Below are 27,300 nucleotides of genomic sequence, written 5' to 3'. Positions count from 1 at the left end.
CACAGTCCTCAATCCTCGTGGCTAAGATCTTTGCCAACAACTTGGCGTATACATTCAAGAGTGAGATTGGCCTGTATGACCCACACTGCAGGGGATCCTTGTCTCGCTTAAGAATCAAGGAGATCAGTGCCCGAGACATCGTCGGGGGAAAAGCCGCCCACTCCCTTGCCTCGTTAAAGGTCCTAACCAACAGGGGGCCCAGCTGGTCTGCATACGTCTTGTAAAATTCAACAGGGAACCCGGCGCCTTCCCCGACTGCATGTTCCCTATCCCTTTGACCAGCTCCTCGAGCTCAATTGGCGGCCCCAGACCCTCCACCCGTCCCTCCTCCACCCTCGGAAATCTCTGCCGGTCTAAACCCCCCCCCCCCCCCCCCCCCCCCCGATGTAGTCTCTCATAAAAGTCCCTGAAGATCCCATTAATGTCTACCCCCTTCCGCACCACATTTCCTCCCTGGTCCTTAACAACACTAATCTCCCTGGCCGCATCCCGCTTACGGAGCTGGTGTGCCAGCATCCTGCTCGCCTTCTCCCCATACTCGTACACTGCACCCTGAGCCTTTCTCCATTGAGCCTCCGCCTTCCTGGTGGTCAACAAGTTGAACTCAGCCCAAAGGCTGCGCCGCTCCCTCAGCAATCCCTCCTCCGGGGCCTCCGCGTACCTCCTGTCCACCCTCACCATCTCCCCCACCAATCTCTCCCTTTCTCTCTGCTCCCCTCTCTCCCTGTGGGCCCGAATGGAGATCAACTCTCCACGAACCACCGCCTTCAGCGCCTCCCAGACCGTCCCCACTCGGACCTCCCCATTATCGTTGGCCTCTAGATACCTCTCAAACCCGCCCCCTCACCACCTCGTCCGCCAGCAGCCCCACCTCCAAGCGCCACAACGGGCGCTGGTCCCTCTCCTCCCCCAGCTCGAGGTCCAGCCAATGCGGGGCATAGTCCAAAATGGCTATCGCCGAGTACTCAGCGTCTACTACCCTCGCAATCAGCGCCCTACTTAAAATGAAAAAATCGATCCGGGAGTAGGCCTAATGCCCTTGGCCTCGCAAACCTCCATGGATCCACCCCTCCCATCTGGTCCAGAAACCCCCTCAGCGGCCACAGGCCTCCTACCTGTCCTGGACCTGGATCGATCCAGTGGCGGATCCAGCACCGTGTTGAAATCCCCCCCCATTATCAGGCCCCCCACCTCCAAATCTGGAATCCGGCCCAACATGCGCCGCATGAAACCCGCATCATCCCAATTCGGGGCGTATGCATTGACCAGCACCACCCGCTCCCCTTGCAGCTTGCCGCTCACCATCACGTACCTCCCGCCACTGTCAGCCACCACTCTCGACGCCTCAAACGACACCCTCTTCCCCACCGGGATCGCCAACCCCCCCGGTTTTCTGCATCCAGCCCCTAATGAAACACTTGGCCCACCCACCCCTTCCCCAACCTTACCTGATCCGCCACCTTCAGGTGCGTCTCCTGAAGCATAGCCACGTCCGCCTTCAGCTCCCTCAGGTGCGCGAACACGCGGAACCATTTGTCCGGCCCATTCAGTCCCCTCACATTCCAGGTGATCAGCCGGATCGGAGGGCCTCCTGCCCCCCCCCCCCCCCCGTCGACTAGCCATCACCCTTCCGTAATCTGCCACGTGCCCACGCCCCCCGCTCAGCCCGTTCCCCACAGCGGCAGACCCCCATCCTGACCCCCTCTACACGCTCCGGCTCCATCCTGGCCATTCCAGCAGCAACCCGGTATCCCCCCCTCTCTCCCCCCCCCCCCCCCCCCCACCCCCAAACCTCCCCCCCCCCCCCCCCCCCCCCCCCCCCCAAGCTAGGGCCCCCCTAGCTGCGTAACTCCAGTCATTGTACTTCTGTAAGTCAGCCAACTCCTGCTGACCCCGGCTGCTCCCGCCACCCCAATTACCCTCCCCAGTGACACACACCCATTCCCCCAATGCCGACCCCGCCCCCTGTGTCTCCAGCGCGGGAGAAAAGGCTGCGCCCCCATTCCAAGCCCCCCCCCCGACCCAAAACACGGGAAGACAGGCACATGACCCAACAGGGCCGCGAACCCCACCCAAACCCGTAACCAGTGAAATAATAAAAATCCCAACATGATATGATGAAACACGCAAGTAAAGAGATAACAGTCCCAAAAAGCAGACAAGAAAAAACAAAACAGCAAAAAAACATCGTCCAATAGAACCAAAAAGAAAAAAGCAAAAGGATATCAAGGAGGACAAAGCCTCCGGGCTGTGTACAATGTTCCCCAGCCCCCAGTCTTCAGTTCAAGTCCAGCTTCTCTGCCTGGACAAAAGTCCAGGCCTCCTCCGGGGAGTCAAAGTAAAGTTGACGGTCTTTATAAGTGACCCACAGGCGTGCAGGCTGCAACAGGCCAAACTTGACCCCATTCTTGTGAAGCACTGCCTTCGCCCGGTTAAACCCAGCCCTTCTCTTCGCCACCTCTGCACTCCAGTCCTGGTAGATCCTGATCTCCGTGTTCTCCCACTTGCTACTCCTCTCCCTCTTTCCCCAACAAAGCACACACTCACGGTCGACCAAGCGTTGAAAGCAGACCAGCACCGCCCTGGGCGGCTCGTTCGGCCTGGGCTTCCGCAGCATCACCCGATGGGCACCCTCCAGCTCCAGGGGTCCCCGGAACGACCCCGCGCCCATCAGCGAGTTCAGCATCAGGACCACGTAGGCCCCCAAATCCGAACCTTCCAGCCCCTCCGGGAGGCCCAAAATCCACAGATTCTTCCGGCCGGAGCAATTCTCCATCTCCTCCATCCTTGCCAACGAAGCCTTCTGCTGCAGCTCTCGAATCTCCGCAGCCTGAGGCGTCTGAGTCGCCCCGAGCCTGTCCAGCGATGCCCTCAATGGCTCCAGGTTCTCAGCCTTTAGTTCCTGGAAGGAGCGCAGCAGCAGCTCCTGCTGCTCCCTCGCCCACTGCTGCCACACTGCCGGTTCCCCGTCCGCCGCCATCTTGTCCTTTCTGCCTCGCACCTTCTTCTGCTGCAAAGTCCATTTTCTGGTCGCTCCACTTCTAGTCAGCGCCGGCCCTAGGGTTGCTGGCGCCCCGGGCAAGCTGAACTTCAGCGCCCTCCGGGGGGGGGGGGGGGGGGGGTGCGGTGCGGGGGGGGGGGGGGGGGTGCGGTGCGGCGGGGGGTGTGTGCGGTGCGGGGGGGGGGGGTGCGCGGTGCGGGGGGGGGCGGGGCCGGGGGGGTGGGGTGGGGCAGGGGCGGGGGCGAGGGTGGGGCCGGGGGGGGGGGCGGGGGCGGACGGAGCGGGAGTGGGGGGACGGGGGGGCGGACGGCCACCTCGCATGCGCTGGTTGGCACCGGCCCAACTGCGCATGCGCGGGACCCGAGCCTCTGGCGCCCCCTAGCACATGGCGCCCCCGGCGACTGCCCGAGTTGCCGGTACCTTGGGCCGGCCCTGCTTCTAGTCCAGCCCATCCACCGGCCGCCAAGCACAGAGGCTGCGTTCCCACCTGGGGAAAAATCAAAACAGTGCCGTTGCGGGCCCTTAAAAGAGCCCGAAAGTCCAAAAATAGCGGGAGCCACCGAACGTGCGGCTTAGCCCTGCATCGCTGCAACTGGAAGTGGGGACAATAATAATAATCACTTACTTTCACAAGTGGGCTTCAATGAAGTTACTGTGAAAAGCCCCTAGTCACCACATTCCGGTGCCTGTTTTGGGAGGCTGGTACTGGAATTGAAACCGCCCTGCTGGCTGTATTCTGCATTACAAGCCAGCTGTTCAGCCCACTATGCTAAACCAGCCCCTGCATGTAACCATTGGAGATTGTTGTAAGAGCCCATCTGGTTCTCTAGTGTCATTTAGGGAAGGAAATCTGCCGCCCGTACCTGGTCTGGCCTACAGGTGGCTCCAGAGCTACGCCAACGTGGTTGCCTCTTAATTGGCCCAGCAAGCCACTCTGTTTGAGGGCAATTAGGGATGGGCAGGAGTGGCCTGCTGTTGCTCCTAATTCATATGAATGTTATACTTCCCAGTCTATCTGCGAAGGAAGAGTTACATCTGCGATGCTCGCTTACCATGAATGAATAAAAAGCAAACTGGCCGGTAGACGTCTACAAGAGCAGCATGACCCGAGCCTCCAGTGGCCTGCATTCAAATTTCCCACCTTGCTCGCACAGTGACCTCTCCGTCCTTCGCCTCCTGCAATAGAAGCTGATGATCATGAGCCTGCCTTTCGATTAGCTATCTTACAGCCTTCTGGACACAACGCTGAGTTTCATAATTTCAGACTGTAATCTCTGCTCCCATCTTGGTCTTGTCGCTGGACAGCTTCAATGTTTTCCTCTGGGTTTTATCTTTTCAGAATACAGCTGTTCGTTATTTTGCCATTCCCAACACTCTTTTTATTCTGTAAATAGAGGCAAAGAGTACCAAATCCCGGAGGTTAAGCTGAACCCATATCAGATACTGGCTCGGGTGCCAGCCTGGATTATTGTGTCCAATTACGGGCGTCACACAGAAGAAGGTCTTGGAGGATTTGGAGGGAGTACAGGAGAGATTTAATGGAATAGTTTGAAGCCGAGGGCAATGAGGAGTGGACGGCAAATGCTGGCTTTGCCCGAGACCTCCACAAACCGTGAACAAATTTTAAAAACGATTTCCCGGGATGAGAGATTGTTGGCGGGAATAAATGAACCGAGTGTTTTGAGACCATATCGAATGTCAACAAAAATGGTTTTTATTCAACATGCACGAGGGAGAGCAGAACACGGAGCTGTAAATCCAGCTCGCTTCTAAGCTACTCTGTTCCTCAAAGGTTCTTACACATTCTTCCACCTTTTTTGGTGTTGCAAAGTGATGAGCCATCAATTGCACGAGAGACGAGTAGTTTTACAAAAGTTAGGCTTTAATAAGTTAGAACTTAGCCCTGCGGTTGTCTACAATAAAATGGACGACCGCCGGGCGTTTGACTATTTATACCTCGGCAAGGAGGCGTGGTTAATTCAGCCTCTCGACCAATCGGAGAGCTGTCACATGACTGGTCTCAACCAATCGGTCGAGAGGCACATGACCAACCAGGGCCAATGGTAAGCCGGTGTTCTGCCCCAATGGCAGGCAGCTATGCAAATCATATCACCACACAAAGCATTACATTTACATTAGATCATCATGTTGTGACTATGAATTTGTTACAGTTCTGTCTTGATTACATTATGCGGATCCATTGGCCTGTGTGCTTTTCCCTTAATCGTTTTCTGGACATATCCTGTGTACCTTAGCACTGTTGCTTCACACCTCCAGGGTCCCAGGTTCCATTCCGACTTGGGTCACTGTCTGTGCGGAGTCTGCACGTTGTCCCTGTGCCTGCGTGGGTTTCCTCCGGGTGCTCTGGTTTCCTCCCACAATTCCCGAAAGACGTGCTATTAGGTGAATTGGACATTCTGAATTCTCCCTCTGTGTACCCAAACTATGCTGACCACTGTAGCTTTCACTGGACAAGCTAAAGATGTCCACCTTAGAACAAGGAAATTTAACAGAAGTGTTTTAAGTCAAGAAAGTCAAGAAAGTTGAAGTAGAGTAAGTGGAAAAAAAAATGCTGCAGTGTTGATACTGAAACAGCACAAAGTACAGGAGATTGACCAAACAACATGCGGGATTACCTTCTTCACACATCGAAAGGTTAGGATTTGGAAAGTGCAGTCTGATAAACTGATGCAAACTGATTTGACAGCCGTCTTCAGAAGGGTGAACACAAGGAGAAATACATTTGCAGGATTATAGGGAAAGAGTTGAGGAGCCGGTGGTTAGACAGCTCTTTGAAAGGCTGTGCAGATTCGATGGGAGGAATGATCTCCTCCTACGCTGTATTATTCCATCATTCTGTGATTTTGTGATTGATCTCTGGCTTTAATATTTAGAAAAGTGCTTTGAAAGACAGCATCTGAAATATTACAACATTGGGGAAAAGTGGAAGCGGATTCTTCGCGGTGATGTTGAGATGTGTTTATGCACCGAAGGCGGGATTCATTCACAAGCTGTAAGGTCAGAAGGTACCTGGAAAACTGATTGTATAACTGTAACAGTGTGCTGTTTGCTATTGGTCAGCTGTATAACATGTAACAATGTGCTGTTTGCTATTGGTCAGCTGTATAACATGTAACAGTGTGCTGTTTGCTATTGGTTGGCTGTATAACATGTAACAGTGTGCTGTTTGCTATTGGTCAGCTGTATAACATGTAACAATGTGCTGTTTGCTATTGGTCAGCTGTATAACATGTAACAGTGTGCTGTTTGCTATTGGTTGGCTGTATAACATGTAACAATGTGCTGTTTGCTATTGGTTGGCTGTATAACATGTAACAGTGTGCTGTTTGCTATTGGTTGGCTGTATAACATGTAACAATGTGCTGTTTGCTATTGGTCAGCTGTATAACATGTAACAATGCGCTGTTTGCTATTGGTTGGCTGTATAACATGTAACAGTGTGCTGTTTGCTATTGGTCAGCTGTATAACATGTAACAGTGTGCTGTTTACTATTGGTTGGCTGTATAACATGTAACAATGTGCTGTTTGCTATTGGTTGGCTGTATAACATGTAACAATGTGCTGTTTGCTATTGGTCAGCTGTATAACATGTAACAATGTGCTGTTTGCTCTTGGTTGGCTGTATAACTGTAACAGTGTGCTGTTTGCTATTGGTTGGCTGTATAACATGTAACAATGTGCTGTTTGCTATTGGTCAGCTGTATAACATGTAACAGTATGCTGTTTGCTATTGGTCAGCTGTATAACATGTAACAGTGTGCTGTTTGCTATTGGTTGGCTGTATAACATGTAACAGTGTGCTGTTTGCTATTGGTTGGCTGTATAACTGTAACAGTGTGCTGTTTGCTATTGGTTGGCTGTATAACTGTAACAGTGTGCTGTTTGCTATTGGTTGGCTGTATAACTGTAACAATGTGCTGTTTGCTATTGGCTGGCTGTATAACATGTAACAGTGTGCTGTTTGCTATTGGTTGGCTGTATAACATGTAACAATGTGCTGTTTGCTATTGGTTGGCTGTATAACATGTAACAGTGTGCTGTTTGCTATTGGTTGGCTGTATAACATGTAACAATGTGCTGTTTGCTATTGGTTGGCTGTATAACTGTAACAGTGTGCTGTTTGCTATTGGTTGGCTGTATAACTGTAACAGTGTGCTGTTTGCTATTGGTTGGCTGTATAACTGTAACAATGTGCTGTTTGCTATTGGTTGGCTGTATAACATGTAACAATGTGCTGTTTGCTATTGGCTGGCTGTATTACTGTAACAATGTGCTGTTTGCTATTGGCTGGCTGTATAACTGTAACAATGCGCTGTTTGCTATTGGTTGGCTGTATAACTGTAACAATGTGCTGTTTGCTATTGGTCAGCTGTATAACATGTAACAGTGTGCTGTTTGCTATTGGTCAGCTATATAACATGTAACAGTGTGCTGTTTGATATTGGCTGGCTGTATAACATGTAACAGTGTGCTGTTTGCTATTGGTTGGCTGTATAACTGTAACAATGTGCTGTTTGCTATTGGTTGGCTGTATACCATGTAACAGTGTGCTGTTTGCTATTGGTTGGCTGTATACCATGTAACAATGTGCTGTTTGCTATTGGTTGGCTGTATAACTGTAACAATGCGCTGTTTGCTATTGGTTGGCTGTATAACATGTAACAGTGTGCTGTTTGCTATTGGTTGGCTGTATAACTGTAACAATGTGCTGTTTGCTATTGTTTGGCTGTATAACATGTAACAATGCGCTGTTTGCTATTGGTTGGCTGTATAACATGTAACAATGTGCTGTTTGCTATTGGTTGGCTGTATAACATGTAACAGTGTGCTGTTTGCTATTGGTTGGCTGTATAACATGTAACAATGTGCTGTTTGCTATTGTTTGGCTGTATAACTGTAACAGTGTGCTGTTTGCTATTGGTCAGCGGTATAACATGTAACAATGCGCTGTTTGCTATTGGTTGGCTGTATAACATGTAACAGTGTGCTGTTTGCTATTGGTTGGCTGTATAACTGTAACAATGTGCTGTTTGCTATTGGTTGGCTGTATAACATGTAACAATGTGCTGTTTGCTATTGGTTGGCTGTATAACATGTAACAATGTGCTGTTTGCTATTGGTTGGCTGTATAACATGTAACAGTGTGCTGTTTGCTATTGGTTGGCTGTATAACTGTAACAGTGTGCTGTTTGCTATTGGTTGGCTGTATAACATGTAACAGTGTGCTGTTTGCTATTGGTTGGCTGTATAACATGTAACAATGTGCTGTTTGCTATTGGTTGGCTGTATAACATGTAACAGTGTGCTATTTGCTATTGGTTGGCTGTATAACATGTAACAATGTGCTGTTTGCTATTGGTCAGCTGTATAACATGTAACAATGCGCTGTTTGCTATTGGTTGGCTGTATAACATGTAACAATGTGCTGTTTGCTATTGGTCAGCTGTATAACATGTAACAGTGTGCTGTTTGCTATTGGTCAGCTGTATAACATGTAACAGTGTGCTGTTTGCTATTGGTCAGCTGTATAACATGTAACAGTGTGCTGTTTGCTATTGGTTGGCTGTATAACATGTAACAATGTGCTGTTTGCTATTGGTTGGCTGTATAACATGTAACAATGTGCTGTTTGCTATTGGTTGGCTGTATAACATGTAACAGTGTGCTGTTTGCTATTGGTTGGCTGTATAACATGTAACAATGTGCTGTTTGCTATTGGTTGGCTGTATAACATGTAACAATGTGCTGTTTGCTATTGGTTGGCTGTATAACATGTAACAATGTGCTGTTTGCTATTGGTCAGCTGTATAACATGTAACAGTGTGCTGTTTGCTATTGGTCAGCTGTATAACATGTAACAGTGTGCTGTTTGCTATTGGTTGGCTGTATAACATGTAACGATGTGCTGTTTGCTATTGGTTGGCTGTATAACATGTAACAATGTGCTGTTTGCTATTGGTCAGCTGTATAACATGTAACAATGCGCTGTTTGCTATTGGTTGGCTGTATAACATGTAACAATGTGCTGTTTGCTATTGGTCAGCTGTATAACATGTAACAGTGTGCTGTTTGCTATTGGTTGGCTGTATAACATGTAACAGTGTGCTGTTTGCTATTGGTTGGCTGTATAACTGTAACAGTGTGCTGTTTGCTATTGGTTGGCTGTATAACTGAAACAGTGTGCTGTTTGCTATTGTTTGGCTGTATAACATGTAACAATGTGCTGTTTGCTATTGGTTGGCTGTATACCATGTAACAGTGTGCTGTTTGCTATTGGTTGGCTGTATAACATGTAACAGTGTGCTGTTTGCTATTGTTTGGCTGTATAACATGTAACAATGCGCTGTTTGCTATTGGTTGGCTGTATAACATGTAACAATGTGCTGTTTGCTATTGGTTGGCTGTATAACATGTAACAGTGTGCTGTTTGCTATTGGTTGGCTGTATAACATGTAACAATGTGCTGTTTGCTATTGTTTGGCTGTATAACTGTAACAATGCGCTGTTTGCTATTGGTTGGCTGTATAACTGTAACAGTGTGCTGTTTGCTATTGGTCAGCTGTATAACATGTAACAATGCGCTGTTTGCTATTGGTTGGCTGTATAACATGTAACAATGTGCTGTTTGCTATTGGTCAGCTGTATAACTGTAACAATGTGCTGTTTGCTATTGGTTGGCTGTATAACATGTAACAATGTGCTGTTTGCTATTGGTTGGCTGTATAACATGTAACAATGTGCTGTTTGCTATTGGTTGGCTGTATAACATGTAACAGTGTGCTGTTTGCTATTGGTTGGCTGTATAACATGTAACAGTGTGCTGTTTGCTATTGGTTGGCTGTATAACATGTAACAATGTGCTGTTTGCTATTGGTTGGCTGTATAATATGTAACAATGTGCTGTTTGCTATTGGTTGGCTGTATAACATGTAACAGTGTGCTGTTTGCTATTGGTCAGCTATATAACATGTAACAATGTGCTGTTTGCTATTGTTTGGCTGTATAACTGTAACAGTGTGCTGTTTGCTATTGGTTGGCTGTATAACATGTAACAATGTGCTGTTTGCTATTGGTTGGCTGTATAACATGTAACACTGTGCTGTTTGCTATTGGTTGGCTGTATAACTGTAACAATGTGCTGTTTGCTATTGGTTGGCTGTATAACATGTAACAATGTGCTGTTTGCTATTGGTTGGCTGTATAACATGTAACAGTGTGCTGTTTGCTATTGGTCAGCTATATAACATGTAACAGTGTGCTGTTTGCTATTGTTTGGCTGTATAACATGTAACAATGTGCTGTTTGCTATTGGTTGGCTGTATAACTGTAACAATGTGCTGTTTGCTATTGGTTGGCTGTATAACATGTAACAATGTGCTGTTTGCTATTGGTTGGCTATATAACATGTAACAGTGTGCTGTTTGCTATTGGTTGGCTGTATAACATGTAACAGTGTGCTGTTTGCTATTGGTTGGCTGTATAACTGTAACAGTGTGCTGTTTGCTATTGGTTGGCTGTATAACATGTAACAGTGTGCTGTTTGCTATTGGTTGGCTGTATAACATGTAACAGTGTGCTGTTTGCTATTGGTTGGCTGTATAACATGTAACAGTGTGCTGTTTGCTATTGGTTGGCTGTATAACATGTAACAGTGTGCTGTTTGCTATTGGTTGGCTGTATAACATGTAACAGTGTGCTGTTTGCTATTGGTTGGCTGTATAACTGTAACAGTGTGCTGTTTGCTATTGGCTGGCTGTATAACTGTAACAGTGTGCTGTTTGCTATTGGTTGGCTGTATAACTGTAACAATGTGCTGTTTGCTATTGGTTGGCTGTATAACTGTAACAGTGTGCTGTTTGCTATTGGCTGGCTGTATAACTGTAACAGTGTGCTGTTTGCTATTGGTTGGCTGTATAACATGTAACAGTGTGCTGTTTGCTATTGGTTGGCTGTATAACATGTAACAATGTGCTGTTTGCTATTGGTTGGCTGTATAACATGTAACAGTGTGCTGTTTGCTATTGGTTGGCTGTATAACATGTAACAATGTGCTGTTTGCTATTGGTTGGCTGTATAACTGTAACAATGTGCTGTTTGCTATTGGTTGGCTGTATAACTGTAACAATGTGCTGTTTGCTATTGGTTGGCTGTATAACTGTAACAATGTGCTGTTTGCTATTGGTTGGCTGTATAACTGTAACAATGTGCTGTTTGCTATTGGTTGGCTGTATAACTGTAACAGTGTGCTGTTTGCTATTGGTTGGCTGTGTAACTGTAACAATGTGCTGTTTGCTATTGGTTGGCTGTATAACTGTAACAGTGTGCTGTTTGCTATTGGTTGGCTGTATAACTGTAACAATGTGCTGTTTGCTATTGGTTGGCTGTATAACTGTAACAATGTGCTGTTTGCTATTGGTTGGCTGTATAACTGTAACAGTGTGCTGTTTGCTATTGGTTGGCTGTATAACTGTAACAATGTGCTGTTTGCTATTGGTTGGCTGTATAACATGTAACAATGTACTGTTTGCTATTGGTCAGCTGTATAACTGTACCAGTGTGCTGTTTGCTATTGGTCAGCTGTATAACTGTAACAGTGTGCTGTTTGCTATTGGTTGGCTGTATAACATGTAACAGTGTGCTGTTTGCTATTGGTTGGCTGTATAACTGTAACAGTGTGCTGTTTGCTATTGGTTGGCTATATAACATGTAACAGTGTGCTGTTTGCTATTGGTTGGCTGTATAACATGTAACAATGCGCTGTTTGCTATTGGTTGGCTGTATAACATGTAACAATGTGCTGTTTGCTATTGGTTGGCTGTATAACATGTAACAATGTGCTGTTTGCTATTGGTTGGCTGTATAACATGTAACAATGTGCTGTTTGCTATTGGTTGGCTGTATAACATGTAACAATGTGCTGTTTGCTATTGGTTGGCTGTATAACATGTAACAGTGTGCTGTTTGCTATTGGTTGGCTGTATAACTGTAACAGTGTGCTGTTTGCTATTGGTTGGCTATATAACGTGTAACAGTGTGCTGTTTGCTATTGGTTGGCTGTATAACATGTAACAATGCGCTGTTTGCTATTGGTTGGCTGTATAACTGTAACAGTGTGCTGTTTGCTATTGGTTGGCTGTATAACATGTAACAATGTGCTGTTTGCTATTGGTTGGCTGTATAACTGTAACAATGTGCTGTTTGCTATTGGTTGGCTGTATAACTGTAACAGTGTGCTGTTTGCTATTGGTTGGCTGTATAACTGTAACAATGTGCTGTTTGCTATTGGTTGGCTGTATAACATGTAACAATGTGCTGTTTGCTATTGGTCAGCTGTATAACATGTAACAATGCGCTGTTTGCTATTGGTTGGCTGTATAACATGTAACAATGTGCTGTTTGCTATTGGTCAGCTGTATAACATGTAACAGTGTGCTGTTTGCTATTGGTCAGCTGTATAACATGTAACAGTGTGCTGTTTGCTATTGGTCAGCTGTATAACATGTAACAGTGTGCTGTTTGCTATTGGTTGGCTGTATAACATGTAACAATGTGCTGTTTGCTATTGGTTGGCTGTATAACATGTAACAATGTGCTGTTTGCTATTGGTTGGCTGTATAACATGTAACAGTGTGCTGTTTGCTATTGGTTGGCTGTATAACATGTAACAATGTGCTGTTTGCTATTGGTTGGCTGTATAACATGTAACAATGTGCTGTTTGCTATTGGTTGGCTGTATAACATGTAACAATGTGCTGTTTGCTATTGGTCAGCTGTATAACATGTAACAGTGTGCTGTTTGCTATTGGTCAGCTGTATAACATGTAACAGTGTGCTGTTTGCTATTGGTTGGCTGTATAACATGTAACGATGTGCTGTTTGCTATTGGTTGGCTGTATAACATGTAACAATGTGCTGTTTGCTATTGGTCAGCTGTATAACATGTAACAATGCGCTGTTTGCTATTGGTTGGCTGTATAACATGTAACAATGTGCTGTTTGCTATTGGTCAGCTGTATAACATGTAACAGTGTGCTGTTTGCTATTGGTTGGCTGTATAACATGTAACAGTGTGCTGTTTGCTATTGGTTGGCTGTATAACTGTAACAGTGTGCTGTTTGCTATTGGTTGGCTGTATAACTGAAACAGTGTGCTGTTTGCTATTGTTTGGCTGTATAACATGTAACAATGTGCTGTTTGCTATTGGTTGGCTGTATACCATGTAACAGTGTGCTGTTTGCTATTGGTTGGCTGTATAACATGTAACAGTGTGCTGTTTGCTATTGTTTGGCTGTATAACATGTAACAATGCGCTGTTTGCTATTGGTTGGCTGTATAACATGTAACAATGTGCTGTTTGCTATTGGTTGGCTGTATAACATGTAACAGTGTGCTGTTTGCTATTGGTTGGCTGTATAACATGTAACAATGTGCTGTTTGCTATTGTTTGGCTGTATAACTGTAACAATGCGCTGTTTGCTATTGGTTGGCTGTATAACTGTAACAGTGTGCTGTTTGCTATTGGTCAGCTGTATAACATGTAACAATGCGCTGTTTGCTATTGGTTGGCTGTATAACATGTAACAATGTGCTGTTTGCTATTGGTTGGCTGTATAACATGTAACAGTGTGCTGTTTGCTATTGGTTGGCTGTATAACATGTAACAATGTGCTGTTTGCTATTGGTTGGCTGTATAACATGTAACAGTGTGCTGTTTGCTATTGGTTGGCTGTATAACATGTAACAGTGTGCTGTTTGCTATTGGTTGGCTGTATAACATGTAACAATGTGCTGTTTGCTATTGGTTGGCTGTATAATATGTAACAATGTGCTGTTTGCTATTGGTTGGCTGTATAACATGTAACAGTGTGCTGTTTGCTATTGGTCAGCTATATAACATGTAACAATGTGCTGTTTGCTATTGTTTGGCTGTATAACTGTAACAGTGTGCTGTTTGCTATTGGTTGGCTGTATAACATGTAACAATGTGCTGTTTGCTATTGGTTGGCTGTATAACATGTAACACTGTGCTGTTTGCTATTGGTTGGCTGTATAACTGTAACAATGTGCTGTTTGCTATTGGTTGGCTGTATAACATGTAACAATGTGCTGTTTGCTATTGGTTGGCTGTATAACATGTAACAGTGTGCTGTTTGCTATTGGTCAGCTATATAACATGTAACAGTGTGCTGTTTGCTATTGTTTGGCTGTATAACATGTAACAATGTGCTGTTTGCTATTGGTTGGCTGTATAACTGTAACAATGTGCTGTTTGCTATTGGTTGGCTGTATAACATGTAACAATGTGCTGTTTGCTATTGGTTGGCTATATAACATGTAACAGTGTGCTGTTTGCTATTGGTTGGCTGTATAACATGTAACAGTGTGCTGTTTGCTATTGGTTGGCTGTATAACTGTAACAGTGTGCTGTTTGCTATTGGTTGGCTGTATAACATGTAACAGTGTGCTGTTTGCTATTGGTTGGCTGTATAACATGTAACAGTGTGCTGTTTGCTATTGGTTGGCTGTATAACATGTAACAGTGTGCTGTTTGCTATTGGTTGGCTGTATAACATGTAACAGTGTGCTGTTTGCTATTGGTTGGCTGTATAACATGTAACAGTGTGCTGTTTGCTATTGGTTGGCTGTATAACTGTAACAGTGTGCTGTTTGCTATTGGCTGGCTGTATAACTGTAACAGTGTGCTGTTTGCTATTGGTTGGCTGTATAACTGTAACAATGTGCTGTTTGCTATTGGTTGGCTGTATAACTGTAACAGTGTGCTGTTTGCTATTGGCTGGCTGTATAACTGTAACAGTGTGCTGTTTGCTATTGGTTGGCTGTATAACATGTAACAGTGTGCTGTTTGCTATTGGTTGGCTGTATAACATGTAACAATGTGCTGTTTGCTATTGGTTGGCTGTATAACATGTAACAGTGTGCTGTTTGCTATTGGTTGGCTGTATAACATGTAACAATGTGCTGTTTGCTATTGGTTGGCTGTATAACTGTAACAATGTGCTGTTTGCTATTGGTTGGCTGTATAACTGTAACAATGTGTTGTTTGCTATTGGTTGGCTGTATAACTGTAACAATGTGCTGTTTGCTATTGGTTGGCTGTATAACTGTAACAATGTGCTGTTTGCTATTGGTTGGCTGTATAACTGTAACAGTGTGCTGTTTGCTATTGGTTGGCTGTGTAACTGTAACAATGTGCTGTTTGCTATTGGTTGGCTGTATAACTGTAACAGTGTGCTGTTTGCTATTGGTTGGCTGTATAACTGTAACAATGTGCTGTTTGCTATTGGTTGGCTGTATAACTGTAACAATGTGCTGTTTGCTATTGGTTGGCTGTATAACTGTAACAGTGTGCTGTTTGCTATTGGTTGGCTGTATAACTGTAACAATGTGCTGTTTGCTATTGGTTGGCTGTATAACATGTAACAATGTACTGTTTGCTATTGGTCAGCTGTATAACTGTAACAGTGTGCTGTTTGCTATTGGTCAGCTGTATAACTGTAACAGTGTGCTGTTTGCTATTGGTTGGCTGTATAACATGTAACAGTGTGCTGTTTGCTATTGGTTGGCTGTATAACTGTAACAGTGTGCTGTTTGCTATTGGTTGGCTATATAACATGTAACAGTGTGCTGTTTGCTATTGGTTGGCTGTATAACATGTAACAATGCGCTGTTTGCTATTGGTTGGCTGTATAACATGTAACAATGTGCTGTTTGCTATTGGTTGGCTGTATAACATGTAACAATGTGCTGTTTGCTATTGGTTGGCTGTATAACATGTAACAATGTGCTGTTTGCTATTGGTTGGCTGTATAACATGTAACAATGTGCTGTTTGCTATTGGTTGGCTGTATAACATGTAACAGTGTGCTGTTTGCTATTGGTTGGCTGTATAACTGTAACAGTGTGCTGTTTGCTATTGGTTGGCTATATAACGTGTAACAGTGTGCTGTTTGCTATTGGTTGGCTGTATAACATGTAACAATGCGCTGTTTGCTATTGGTTGGCTGTATAACTGTAACAGTGTGCTGTTTGCTATTGGTTGGCTGTATAACATGTAACAATGTGCTGTTTGCTATTGGTTGGCTGTATAACTGTAACAATGTGCTGTTTGCTATTGGTTGGCTGTATAACTGTAACAGTGTGCTGTTTGCTATTGGTTGGCTGTATAACTGTAACAATGTGCTGTTTGCTATTGGTTGGCTGTATAACTGTAACAGTGTGCTGTTTGCTATTGGTTGGCTGTATAACTGTAACAATGTGCTGTTTGCTATTGGTTGGCTGTATAACTGTAACAATGTGCTGTTTGCTATTGGTTGGCTGTATAACTGTAACAATGTGCTGTTTGCTATTGGTTGGCTGTATAACTGTAACAGTGTGCTGTTTGCTATTGGTTGGCTGTATAACTGTAACAATGTGCTGTTTGCTATTGGTTGGCTGTATAACATGTAACAATGTGCTGTTTGCTATTGGTCAGCTGTATAACTGTAACAGTGTGCTGTTTGCTATTGGTCAGCTGTATAACTGTAACAGTGTGCTGTTTGCTATTGGTTGGCTGTATAACATGTAACAGTGTGCTGTTTGCTATTGGTTGGCTGTATAACTGTAACAGTGTGCTGTTTGCTATTGGTTGGCTATATAACATGTAACAGTGTGCTGTTTGCTATTGGTTGGCTGTATAACATGTAACAATGCGCTGTTTGCTATTGGTTGGCTGTATAACATGTAACAATGTGCTGTTTGCTATTGGTTGGCTGTATAACATGTAACAATGTGCTGTTTGCTATTGTTTGCCTGTATAACATGTAACAATGTGCTGTTTGCTATTGGTTGGCTGTATAACATGTAACAATGTGCTGTTTGCTATTGGTTGGCTGTATAACATGTAACAGTGTGCTGTTTGCTATTGGTTGGCTGTATAACTGTAACAGTGTGCTGTTTGCTATTGGTTGGCTATATAACATGTAACAGTGTGCTGTTTGCTATTGGTTGGCTGTATAACATGTAACAATGCGCTGTTTGCTATTGGTTGGCTGTATAACTGTAACAGTGTGCTGTTTGCTATTGGTTGGCTGTATAACTGTAACAGTGTGCTGTTTGATATTGGTTGGCTGTATAACATGTAACAATGTGCTGTTTGATATTGACAAATTGATTTGCTTTTGTAATGTTGATTGAGGGATCGAAATTCGCCAGGGCACGGGCAGGGCACTCAATACCATATATTCTTTTTGCCAAGGCAATCCGGGGGCGGCAGGGTGGCACAGTGGTTAACACTGCTACCTCACAGCTCCAGGGTCCTGGCTTCTATTCAGGCCTCCTGTGACTGCCTGTGCGGAGTTTGCACTTTCTCCCCGTGTCTGCGTGGGTTTCCTCCGGGTGCTCCGGTTTCCTCCCACAGTCCAAAGATGTGCAGGATTGGTGGATTGGCCATGCTAAAATGCCCCCTTGTTTCCAAATGGTTAGTTGGGGTTACTAGGTTACGGGATAGGTTGGAGGCGTAGGGTGCTCTTTCAAAGAGCTGGTGCAGACCCTATGGGCCAAATAGCCTTCTTCTGCACTGTAGTTTCTATAAATCGTACTGCAGCAAATCGTCCGTGCTGACACTTAACGCGCTGTCACGCAAAGGGGTCACTCGGGGACAACTAACACTAAATCTGTCTCCAGCTAATGGCTTCAAAGAGTGAGATAAAGAGGGAAAGTATTCGTGTGAAAAGGGGTGTTAAAACGGGGCATGTTGCCTTGGCGATGCTCGTTGGAATTCAAAGCTGATTTTGTTGAATAGAGGAGTGAAGTGTTGCAGAAAGTGCCTTTTTCTTCTGATTCACAGCCTGTGAGACTAACCCGTGCCTTTATGGGGGGATGTGCCGTCAAGTCGAGACCACCGGTGAAAGTGTGTGCGCATGCAGAAAGAAATACGCGGGCAAATACTGTGAAATAGGTAAGGACGTGGATGGAATGGGCCCTTCATAGCAACTACAGGGGTTTCAGCCGAGCATTCCTTTTATGGTGCCAGGCACTTTACTCCCCTGTACATGTCTTCCTGTTGGTCCTCAATGAGATGGTGACCCATTTGCACCATTTCCAGGTTATTAATGCAAATGTGTTGTTACGATGCGGTTAGGGACAAATACTTTTTTCTATAAGTACACAAAGTTTGAAATCCCAGTTATCCCCAAGGGGTATAAAGCTACAAGGCTCCACAGTTTAAACAAACAAAATAACCTTTACTATTCAAAGTCAGAAAAGTACATCAATTTGTAAAATCTATCGGAAAACATTTAGATTTAGGATAAGTTAAATGTGAATTAAGAGGCAACAGTGGTCAAACACACCAAATTACATGTTAAATGGTAGATGTGATCAAAATGGATCCCATGGATTTCTCTGCACCCCACCCAGACATTAGTGACCACTGTGAGTCACACAATCACGTTAAAATTCTGTCTCTCTCGCAAGATATTTCAACTCCATTTTAATGTTTAGCCTCTGAATTTCGCCGCAAGACAGACTGTCTCAACGACTGGTCACTTCTCAATGGTTCAACCTCTTCTCCTGAGATGGTGTTCCACGGCTATCTCAAAGCTGCACTCCGACCTCTGGTTTCCAGCTCACTTCCACCTTTTTCCACGGACTGCTAGCTTCACTAAGCTGGCACTGCCTCTGGATTTCTTCCATTTGCACCAAGCTATAAATGGCTCCTGGGGCTTCTTCTGAGTCCCAGCTTCGCTGAACAGTTCCCAGGGCTTCTTCTGAGCCCTTGCTCACTGAACAGTTCCCAGGGCTTCTTCTGAGCCCTTGCTTCACTGAACAGTTCCCACTGTTTCCCTGTGAGCTGCAAACTACACAGATCTGAACTGTAACTCTCAACTGTGTCAAATGGCTCCAGTGGCTTTTCTGAGTGCTAATTGTCCTCGGCCTATTAACAGAAGCATCTTCTTGGCCTGGCCTCCTCGCCTGCTGCACAACACTCATTCCTCAGAAAACAGACAGATCAATTGAAATCAGAGAACCTTCTTAAACTCCACCCACCTCCAGGATTCCCAAAACAAAACATCTCTCTGGACTGCACTTTGCCAGTAGTCTAGACATCATGGGCCGTGACCTTTGAGCGCCCAGCGTCAGATTGTGAGGTGGAGGGGATAACCCCTGACCTACGGATCCAACCTCCCCGACCCATCAAAGATGACCTCCAACCCTGACCCACAGGCCCGACCTATGGATCCCAACACAATCTCCTGACATCTGAACCCTCCCCCACCGCAATCTCTGACACCCCCAAACCAACCTCTAACACCCCCTCCCACCCACCCACCCACCTGACCTCTGATGCCCCCACCCTCTCCAACCGCCCCCTCTCCCTGCCCATGTGAGGAGTCTTTCGATGCAGGCCCCAAGTAGCACTTTGGTGATCGAAGGTGTCAGGGCAATTTAACATGTATTTCATGTCATTCCTGCGAGCCATCTCTTTCCAACTCTCGCCGGAGGTTATAGCGCACGCATGTCTTTTCTAACTGTGAACTCCTTAAGCCCCAATAGTTGAACTGTAATAGACTCCAAGCTGATTTAGTTGTAATGATCCCATTTTGTACAGTTAAAGATTAACCTTCCCAGAACCAAATATTACACCTTAAATATTAACATGGACCCTGAACGTGATGTCCGTCACAGTGCTGAATGTGATATGCGGCCACAAACACAGGAGGATGCAGTTAATGGAGACTAAGCTTCGAGCAGGAGCTTCCCAGGGCTGCTCCCTCTCCACTGCTGGCACGGCAGAAACATCAATTACAGACATGAGCAACCCGCTCTTCCAGTGACTTTACAGCAGTGGGAGTCTGTTCAAACAAGAGGCGTGATTTTCCATCAGCTGACGCCGGAATTGGGAAACGCGATTGGGCGGAGAATCGTTTTTGATTCCGAAATCAGGGCGGGCGCCTGTTTCACGACAAATCTCAATTCTTCGGTCCCTCGACAAGGCCGACAATGCGTTCCAGAATTCACCTACAGTAAATGCCGGGACTGATCCGGTATTCTCCCAGGGCCTCTGCGATTCTCCGCCTCCTCCGGGGTGAATTCCCAATAGCGAGGTTCGCTTGTATTTTGAAAAGTCGAGAACCAGGCATTGTGGCTGCTGAAGGAGACAGAGGGGGTACCGAAAGTGTCCAACATCGCCATAGTCATGCCTCTGACCGTGGGACTTCTGCTAGGGCCGGGGTAGTAGCGGGCCCTAATCTTTCTGTATGAATATAACGATGGAGCTACACTCAGGCACTGGGAGAATTGCCCACCAACAGTACAATCCCAGGGAATCAGCAGTGTGGGGGAAGTAACTTTTCCAGGATTAACACATGGTTTCACGTTTACAAATGTATTTCATTCAGATTCTGCTGCTGACTGCTATGAGAATAATGGGAGCTCCTACCGTGGGACAGTGAGGAGGACGTCCTCAGGGAGCGACTGCCTGCGTTGGACATCTGCATTCATCAGCCCAGAGTTCAACATCAACGAAGTGGAAGAGCCTCTCCGCATAGTCCTAGGTGACCACGCTTACTGCAGGTGAGAGGAACATGCTTCAGAGCCTGACGGAGGTAACGCAAAGTTGCTTCTTCCCGGATTTCTCTCCACCTTTCTTGAAGGGGGAGACTGTTTATTATTCTGTGGTCTTCTGGTCTCTCGCCCAAGTGTTCATTCTACAAGTCTGAGCCCAAACAGAGTATGAGATTTTCCAGCACCCCCCCCCCCCCCCCCTCCACTTCCGCATGGCCTATTTTCCACCATTGACCACTGGTGGGATTTTCCGTTCCTGCCAACGTCGGCAGCATTTTACGTTGCTAACCTGTGGCTAACCAGTGCCACTGCCAGAGAACCCGCCGTGGGGACCACCTTTGGCGGATCGGAAGTTTCCACTGGTGGGAAGGGCCAATAAATCCCGCCAACGAGTTTATTTTTGTAATAAAACAAATTAATGCGGATGCTGGAATCTGAAATGAAAGAGAAAATGCTGGAAAATCTCAGCAGGTCTGGCTGCATCTGTAGGGAGAGGAAAGAGTTAACGTTTCGAGTCCAGATGACCCTTTGGACTCGAAACCGGAGCACCCGGGGGAAACCCACGCAGACACGGGGAGAACGTGCAGACAGTGGGAATCGAACCTGGGACCCTGATGCTGTGAAGCATCGTTGCTAACCACTGTGCCACCATGCCGCCCCATTTGTCCCCATTATCGAGCCAGGTGTTTAAGCGCTTAAGGTAAGCAAATACCCTCGATCTGTCCACTCGGCCATTCAACCATCTAATGTTCCAGGTAACCAAGCAAATTGGGGATCTCCCCCCCCCCCCCCACCTCTCAATCCGGAGTCAGCCATTTCCACCAAGTGGGATTACACAAAGGATACTTTAAAGGAACAGCAAAGAGGCCCACCCAAGGCGGCCACCAAACAAATCAAAAGACTCAACAAAGAGAAATCTTCAGGCACTGTCAGTAAACTACCCCCATCTCCCACCCCTCTCCCCTTCCCCCCAACACTATCGCCCTTGAGTACAACTACACCCAAATACAAAAACAAATACAGAAACAAATCTACTTCTGACAATCCTAAACAAACTAGAATTCTAAGCTAACTTTCTAAAAAAAACGACTAATGAGCTGCAGCCAACCCTTCAAAACCTCTCCCATTAGCTAACTCTTTGTGTAGCAGGGAGACTCCTGACTAAAGATAACAAAAGTGGTTATAGACAGCAAAATATCAAAACCTCATTAACCTTGTCTTCCGAAAGAGAGCCATTTATTATCATAACAAACACAGCTCCACATAGAACTAGACCCCAAATCTAAACAAGAACTGTAAAAATTCACCCCCGACAAGAACAAGAAAATACCAGAACAAACATGAAACCCCAACAATGCGGCAATTCAGCATGTCCATCAACAGAACCAAAAACCCAATTACACCGTGCCCAACTTGTTTATTTGAATGAAGGAGTCCGCTTCTCCTGATGCGTCAAAGGAATAGGGTGGGATTCTCTGTCCTGCCTGCAGCGGGATCCTCCATCCTGGCAGCCGGCCAATGGGGTTTCCCATTGTGGGCACCCCAAGCCATCGGGAAATCCGTGGGCGTGAGTGTGCTGCCGGCAGAGTGGAGGGTCCCGCCGATGGAGAATCCGGCCCATAGCCTTTTCCTTCGTAAGTTACTCTAAGCCGAGCAGGATAGACCAAACAAAACGGGACTCCACTCTTATACAAGGCAGCCTTGGCTCTATTGAACGCAGCGCTCTCCTCCGCCAGCTCTGGACCCACATCATGATAGAACCTGATGGCATGACCTTCCCACTTAAAGTCACGGTGTTCCTTAGCCCATCTTAGAACTCTCTCTTTCGCCTTGAGGCTGTGGAACCTTACTATTACCGTACGCATTGGATCCTTAGGACGAGGCCCCGGACAATGAGCTCAGTCCAATTCAGGGGGGATGTGAATCCACCCTTCCCCCACCGTCTTACCAAATATATCTGCAAAGTACTCCCTGGGCATTGGGCCTTCCATTCCATCCAGCAGCATCGCAATTCAAATATGTTTCCTCCTGGACCTATTCTCCAGGTCACACTTCTTGACCTTCAACCATTTGTTCACTTTGACCGTGGAAGATAGCTCCGACTGCAGCGAGGCAGCCCAATCACTGTGGCTCAATATCTTTGATCGTGGCTCCATGGGCTTCGATGTGTTTCCTTAGTTTTACCCAGATCCACTCTAATGGGGGCCAAGGTCTGTCCCATTGGTTTCCGAAGGTCCTCCGCCACAATTAGTCCGTGCTTTTAGAGTTCCTTCGCCAAGGTACTGGAAAACACCTCGGCCAGTAGTGAAGCGGCTGGAGACCGACTCCGCCATTTTACCTGCCGAAGAACTCTGAGCGGCCTCAGACACCGTCAACGAACTTCTGCTTTCCGCCTTCTTTCCCCAGACTTTTTGGAGCATTTCAGTCAGACAATATCTTTATTACATAGAAAATGTGGGTTTTCAAGAGAAGGCAACCTGTGGTATTAATAAAATGGGCAAAAAGTACAGTTCTCCAGAAGGAGCCACCTCATGAGCGTCTTCCCCCTACATTAGGCCACCGGAAGTCCTCCCCCCCAGCCTCATTCTTCTAAACTCCAGCGAATACAATCCCAACCAATTCAATCTCTCCTCATATGTCAGTCCTGCCGTCCCTGGAATCAGTCTGGTAAACCTTCTCTGCACTCCCTCGAGAGCAAGAACATCCTTCCTCAGAGAAGGAGACCAAAACTGCACACAACGTTCCAGGTTTTGGACTGGTTCCAAGCCGTAGCTAATTTGTTTTTTGTTAGGTAAGAGTGGCAAGGAATATGGAGTAAAGACATATAAATGGGGTTGAAATGTGTAGCCACCTGGGGTGGCCACGTCCCGATTCCAAAATGGATGCCCGCAAAGAATGCAGGGAAAATTGGCCAGCCGCAGGAAAACAAGCAGGTGCAAGGTTTCCTGTGTATTAAGATTTGCAGAACCCAGACAGAACCGAAACCAATAGCCATCTACATACTAATGAGCGATCCCCAGGAACAATTAGAAACATTGAATCAATCGGGACCAAACCAGACTCCCCGGCGCCAGCGGGAGCCAGGACAAAGGAAGGCCAACGGACACATAGGGCCCGCCCAACGATCAGGGAACAGCTCCAGTATTGGAGGAAATCGATAAAAACGATTGGGACATGGTCCAATTACTTGGGACCAAGTCCGGGGTCCGCCCAAAGGGGCGCGAAACCCCTGGGGACTATAAAGTAGAGTCCCCAAGTCCAGTTCGCTCTCTTGGCAGCTCTCAAAGAACTCTTGACCGTGACTCTCAGCGTGGAGAGACCTGCCTAGCTGCTGCATCAACCAAGTAAGTCTCCAGTCAACGCACGCTATGAGATAGACGCTCCTAGCTACTATTCCATACCAGCTTGAAGCCAACAGATTCAGAACCGGACAAAGGCCATTGTTCCTCTGACCTGGTGGGCCATTCAAAAGCTAAGTATAGGCCTTTAGTAGCAGTGATAGTTTAGTAAGTAGAATTTGTGCCTGAGTAGTGATTGACTGTGTGTATAATAAATGTGTTTTGGTTTGAAACTTACTAACTGGTGTATTGAGTTAGTGATCAGCACTTGGCTTTGAACTTTGTGGTGGTATCAGAAAGATACCTGGCGATTCTAGAGCAAAGGTTAATAATACAGAGCAATTAAGAGAAAGCATAACGAGCAACAAACGAAGGTCAGACATAATCTAAATGAATGGCAGAATAGGCTCAAGAAGCTAAATGACCTCCCCACGAGGACACAAGGAATAGGAGCAGAAGTAAACCACCCGGCCCATCGAGCCTGCTCCATCATTCAGTACGATCGTGGCTGAACCTGGGCCTCAACTCCACTCTCCCGCCCACTCCCTACAGCCCTTAATCCTCTGAGAGATCAACAACCTCCCCATCCCAGCTTGAAACGTGCTCAACGATGGAGAATACCCCTCAGAGGGTGAGAATTCCGAAGGTTCTCAGCCCTTTGAGCCTCCTCTTGTTCCTAACGTTCGTGAAAAGTTCCGGTGAATGGAATCTTTTCCAGCAACACGTAAGCCGGAATCCTGAGGGGCCAGGGCTGGAAGATGGGGCGAACCGTTCAAAGGTCTGCTGACATCTGGGACTGTACGACCCTGCTGGTGGAAAACCCTGCCCTTGCTCTTAAAGGCACAAAGAATTGTTCCAGGAACGCCCATTAAAAACTGATCCTGTGAGACTATCTGCTGGAGTAAAGGATCAGTGGGAATTTAAATCATCTTATGTTTGTATTGAGACCTTTCCAACCTTTTTGTCTGGTGTAATATAGTTCATTTTTCTTGTTTGAATAAGTGATTTATTTTTCGTGTTAAACGTTCATCAGCAGACCCCCCGTGAATTTCTTCAATAACTGTCCTCCACGGTTCCTAAAGTAAAGTTAGGGGGCGGAATTCTCCGAAACGGCAGCTAAGTGTTGATGCCGGCGTAAACGCCGGAGCGTTTCACACCGGAGTCAACGAGCCCCTTGGCCCAGCGATTCTGTAACCCACAGGGGGCCCAGCAGGGTGCCGGAGTTCTCCGCGCAGCTCCGGCTACCGATATATGGGGCCCTGCACTTCCCGGCCGCGGGTCTGCGCAAGCGCGCGGCGGCCCACTGTGGCGGCGGCCCCACGCAACATGGCGGACCCACACAGCGGACCAGCCCCATTATATAAGGGCCCCCCCCCCAGAATGCTCGTGCCCGCCAATCGGTAGCCCCCGATCGTGATACCAGCCGTCTTGGCGCCCCCCCCCCCACACCCCCCCCACCCCCGGGTGATGGATCCCCTCCCCCACCCCCCCCACCCCCCCACCAGGGCGGCCGCGGACTAAATCCAAAGCTGCCGCCCCGAGTGCCCACCAGGTGGAACCATGTTAGAACCATGTTAGAAGACTGGAGAATCGCGGGAACGGCGTAGCACCAAATTCCGCCGTCAACGCCAATTGTCCGCCCCCCGCTCCGAGCGCAGTTGTGACGGGGAAGCTCGGAGAGTCCCACCCAGGATCTGTCAAAGAAGGTTTCCCTCTGGAATCTTAATTGTTCAGTCGGAACATCAGCTGGGATCGTAACAACATCTTTGACATTATGAAATGTCCCAACGTGTTTCACATGAGCAATATCAGCAGTGGGAACACTTCATAAAGTGTAAAGCACATGGAGCCATCCAGTGGCTGTGAACTTTTCCTTTATCGGCACGGGATAATTTACATTGATCTGAGTAGGAAGAAAAGACCTCAGTTATAATCTTGTGTCTGAAAGTGTCACTACTCCGAAAATTAATTGTCAACCTAGATTATATTGTCAAGTCTCTGGTCGGATTTGAACCTACCTACTGATTTAGAAGGAAGAAGCTCTACCCACTGATTCAGACCTGACCTGGAAGCCAGTGCCCAGTGGCGTCTAACAGGGATCTATGCTGGGACCCCTATTATTTGTCGTTTACATAAATGACATAGATGACTATGGAGGGGGTAGGATCAATAAATTTGTGGATTACACAAAGATTGGCCGGGTGGTTAACAGAGAGGTTGAGTGTCTTGAGTTATAGGAAGATGTAGACGGGGTGGTCAAATGGGCGGATAAGTGGCAGATGGAATTTAACCCTGAAAAGTGTGAGGTGATAGACTTTGGAAGGAGTCATTTAACAAGGAAATATTCAATGAACGTCATGACGCTGGGAAGTTCCGAAGAACAAAGGGGCCTTGACTTTGTCCAGAGATCTCTGAAGGCAGAAGGACAGGTTAATAGGGTGGGGAAAAAGGCATATGGGACACTTACTTTTATCAATCGGGGGACAGATTACAAAAGCAGGAAGGTCATGTTGCAATTGTATAGAACATTGGTGAGGCCACAGCTGGAGTACCGTGTGCAGTTCTGGTCGTCACATTATGAAAAGGATGCAGCACAAGTGGATAGCACTGTGGCTTCACAACGCCAGGGTCCCAGGTTCGATTCCCCGCTGGGTCACTGTCTGTGCAGAGTCTGCACGTTCTCCCTGTGTATGCGTGGGTTTCCTCCGGGTGCTCCGGTTTCCTCCCACAGCCCAAAGACGTGCAGGTTAGGTGGATTGGCCATGCTAAATTGTCCCTTAGTCACCAAAAAGGTGAGGAGGGGTTATTGGGTTACAGGGATAGGGTGGAAGTGAGGGCTTAAGTGGGTCAGTGCAGACTCGATGGGCTGAATGGCCTCCCTCTGCTCTCTATGTTCTATGATGTGATTGCACTGGAGGGGGTACAGAGTGTGGTGAATGTAATATAGATGTATATATGTTAATTCACACTGTCTTTGTAAGCGCAGTAGCGCTATCCTACCACTAGGGGGAGTAGCGCTGGGAATGCTCAGGAACTTGTACTGAGCTCCACCCTTGGTTCCGCCCACGACTCCTCCCCCTAGTGCAGCTGTATAAATACCCATGTCCAGAGTCAGCCTGAGTTCACTACGAGTTCATCGACAGGTAACAGGCTGGCTCTGAAGTAAGTCGATTAAAGCCTAGATTCACATCGGAAACACGTGTCTGGTGAATTGATGGTTCCATCAATTTAATCGACTTAAGAACAGTAAAGATCGATTATGGAATCGGCCCTCAAGCCTGGGCGCCTGGAACTCAACCCGCAGGATGCAGAGGCTAAAGAAATCTTCTCCCACTGGATCCGGTGCTTCAAGGCCTACCTGGCCAAAGCGAGCA

General features: G+C 46.6%; 1 protein-coding gene across 2 annotated transcripts in view; it reads left to right on the top strand.

The window, feature by feature from the left end:
• The window catches only part of LOC119970740 (hepatocyte growth factor activator-like), a 107,854-nt gene that overhangs the window by 33,991 nt on the left and 46,563 nt on the right, over positions 1 to 27,300 (top strand). For both annotated transcript variants that reach the window (XM_038805849.1, XM_038805848.1), the window contains exons 6-8: positions 5,896 to 6,027; positions 17,869 to 17,979; positions 20,423 to 20,597. In XM_038805849.1, coding sequence (XP_038661777.1) covers positions 5,896 to 6,027; positions 17,869 to 17,979; positions 20,423 to 20,597 — 418 coding nt within the window. The remainder of the gene's footprint in view (positions 1 to 5,895; positions 6,028 to 17,868; positions 17,980 to 20,422; positions 20,598 to 27,300) is intronic.

Source organism: Scyliorhinus canicula, chromosome 8, assembly GCF_902713615.1.
Source record: "Scyliorhinus canicula chromosome 8, sScyCan1.1, whole genome shotgun sequence".
Lineage (NCBI taxonomy): Eukaryota > Metazoa > Chordata > Chondrichthyes > Carcharhiniformes > Scyliorhinidae > Scyliorhinus > Scyliorhinus canicula.
Note: the sequence above shows the minus strand (reverse complement) of the source record. Positions and strands in the feature narration are given on the sequence as shown.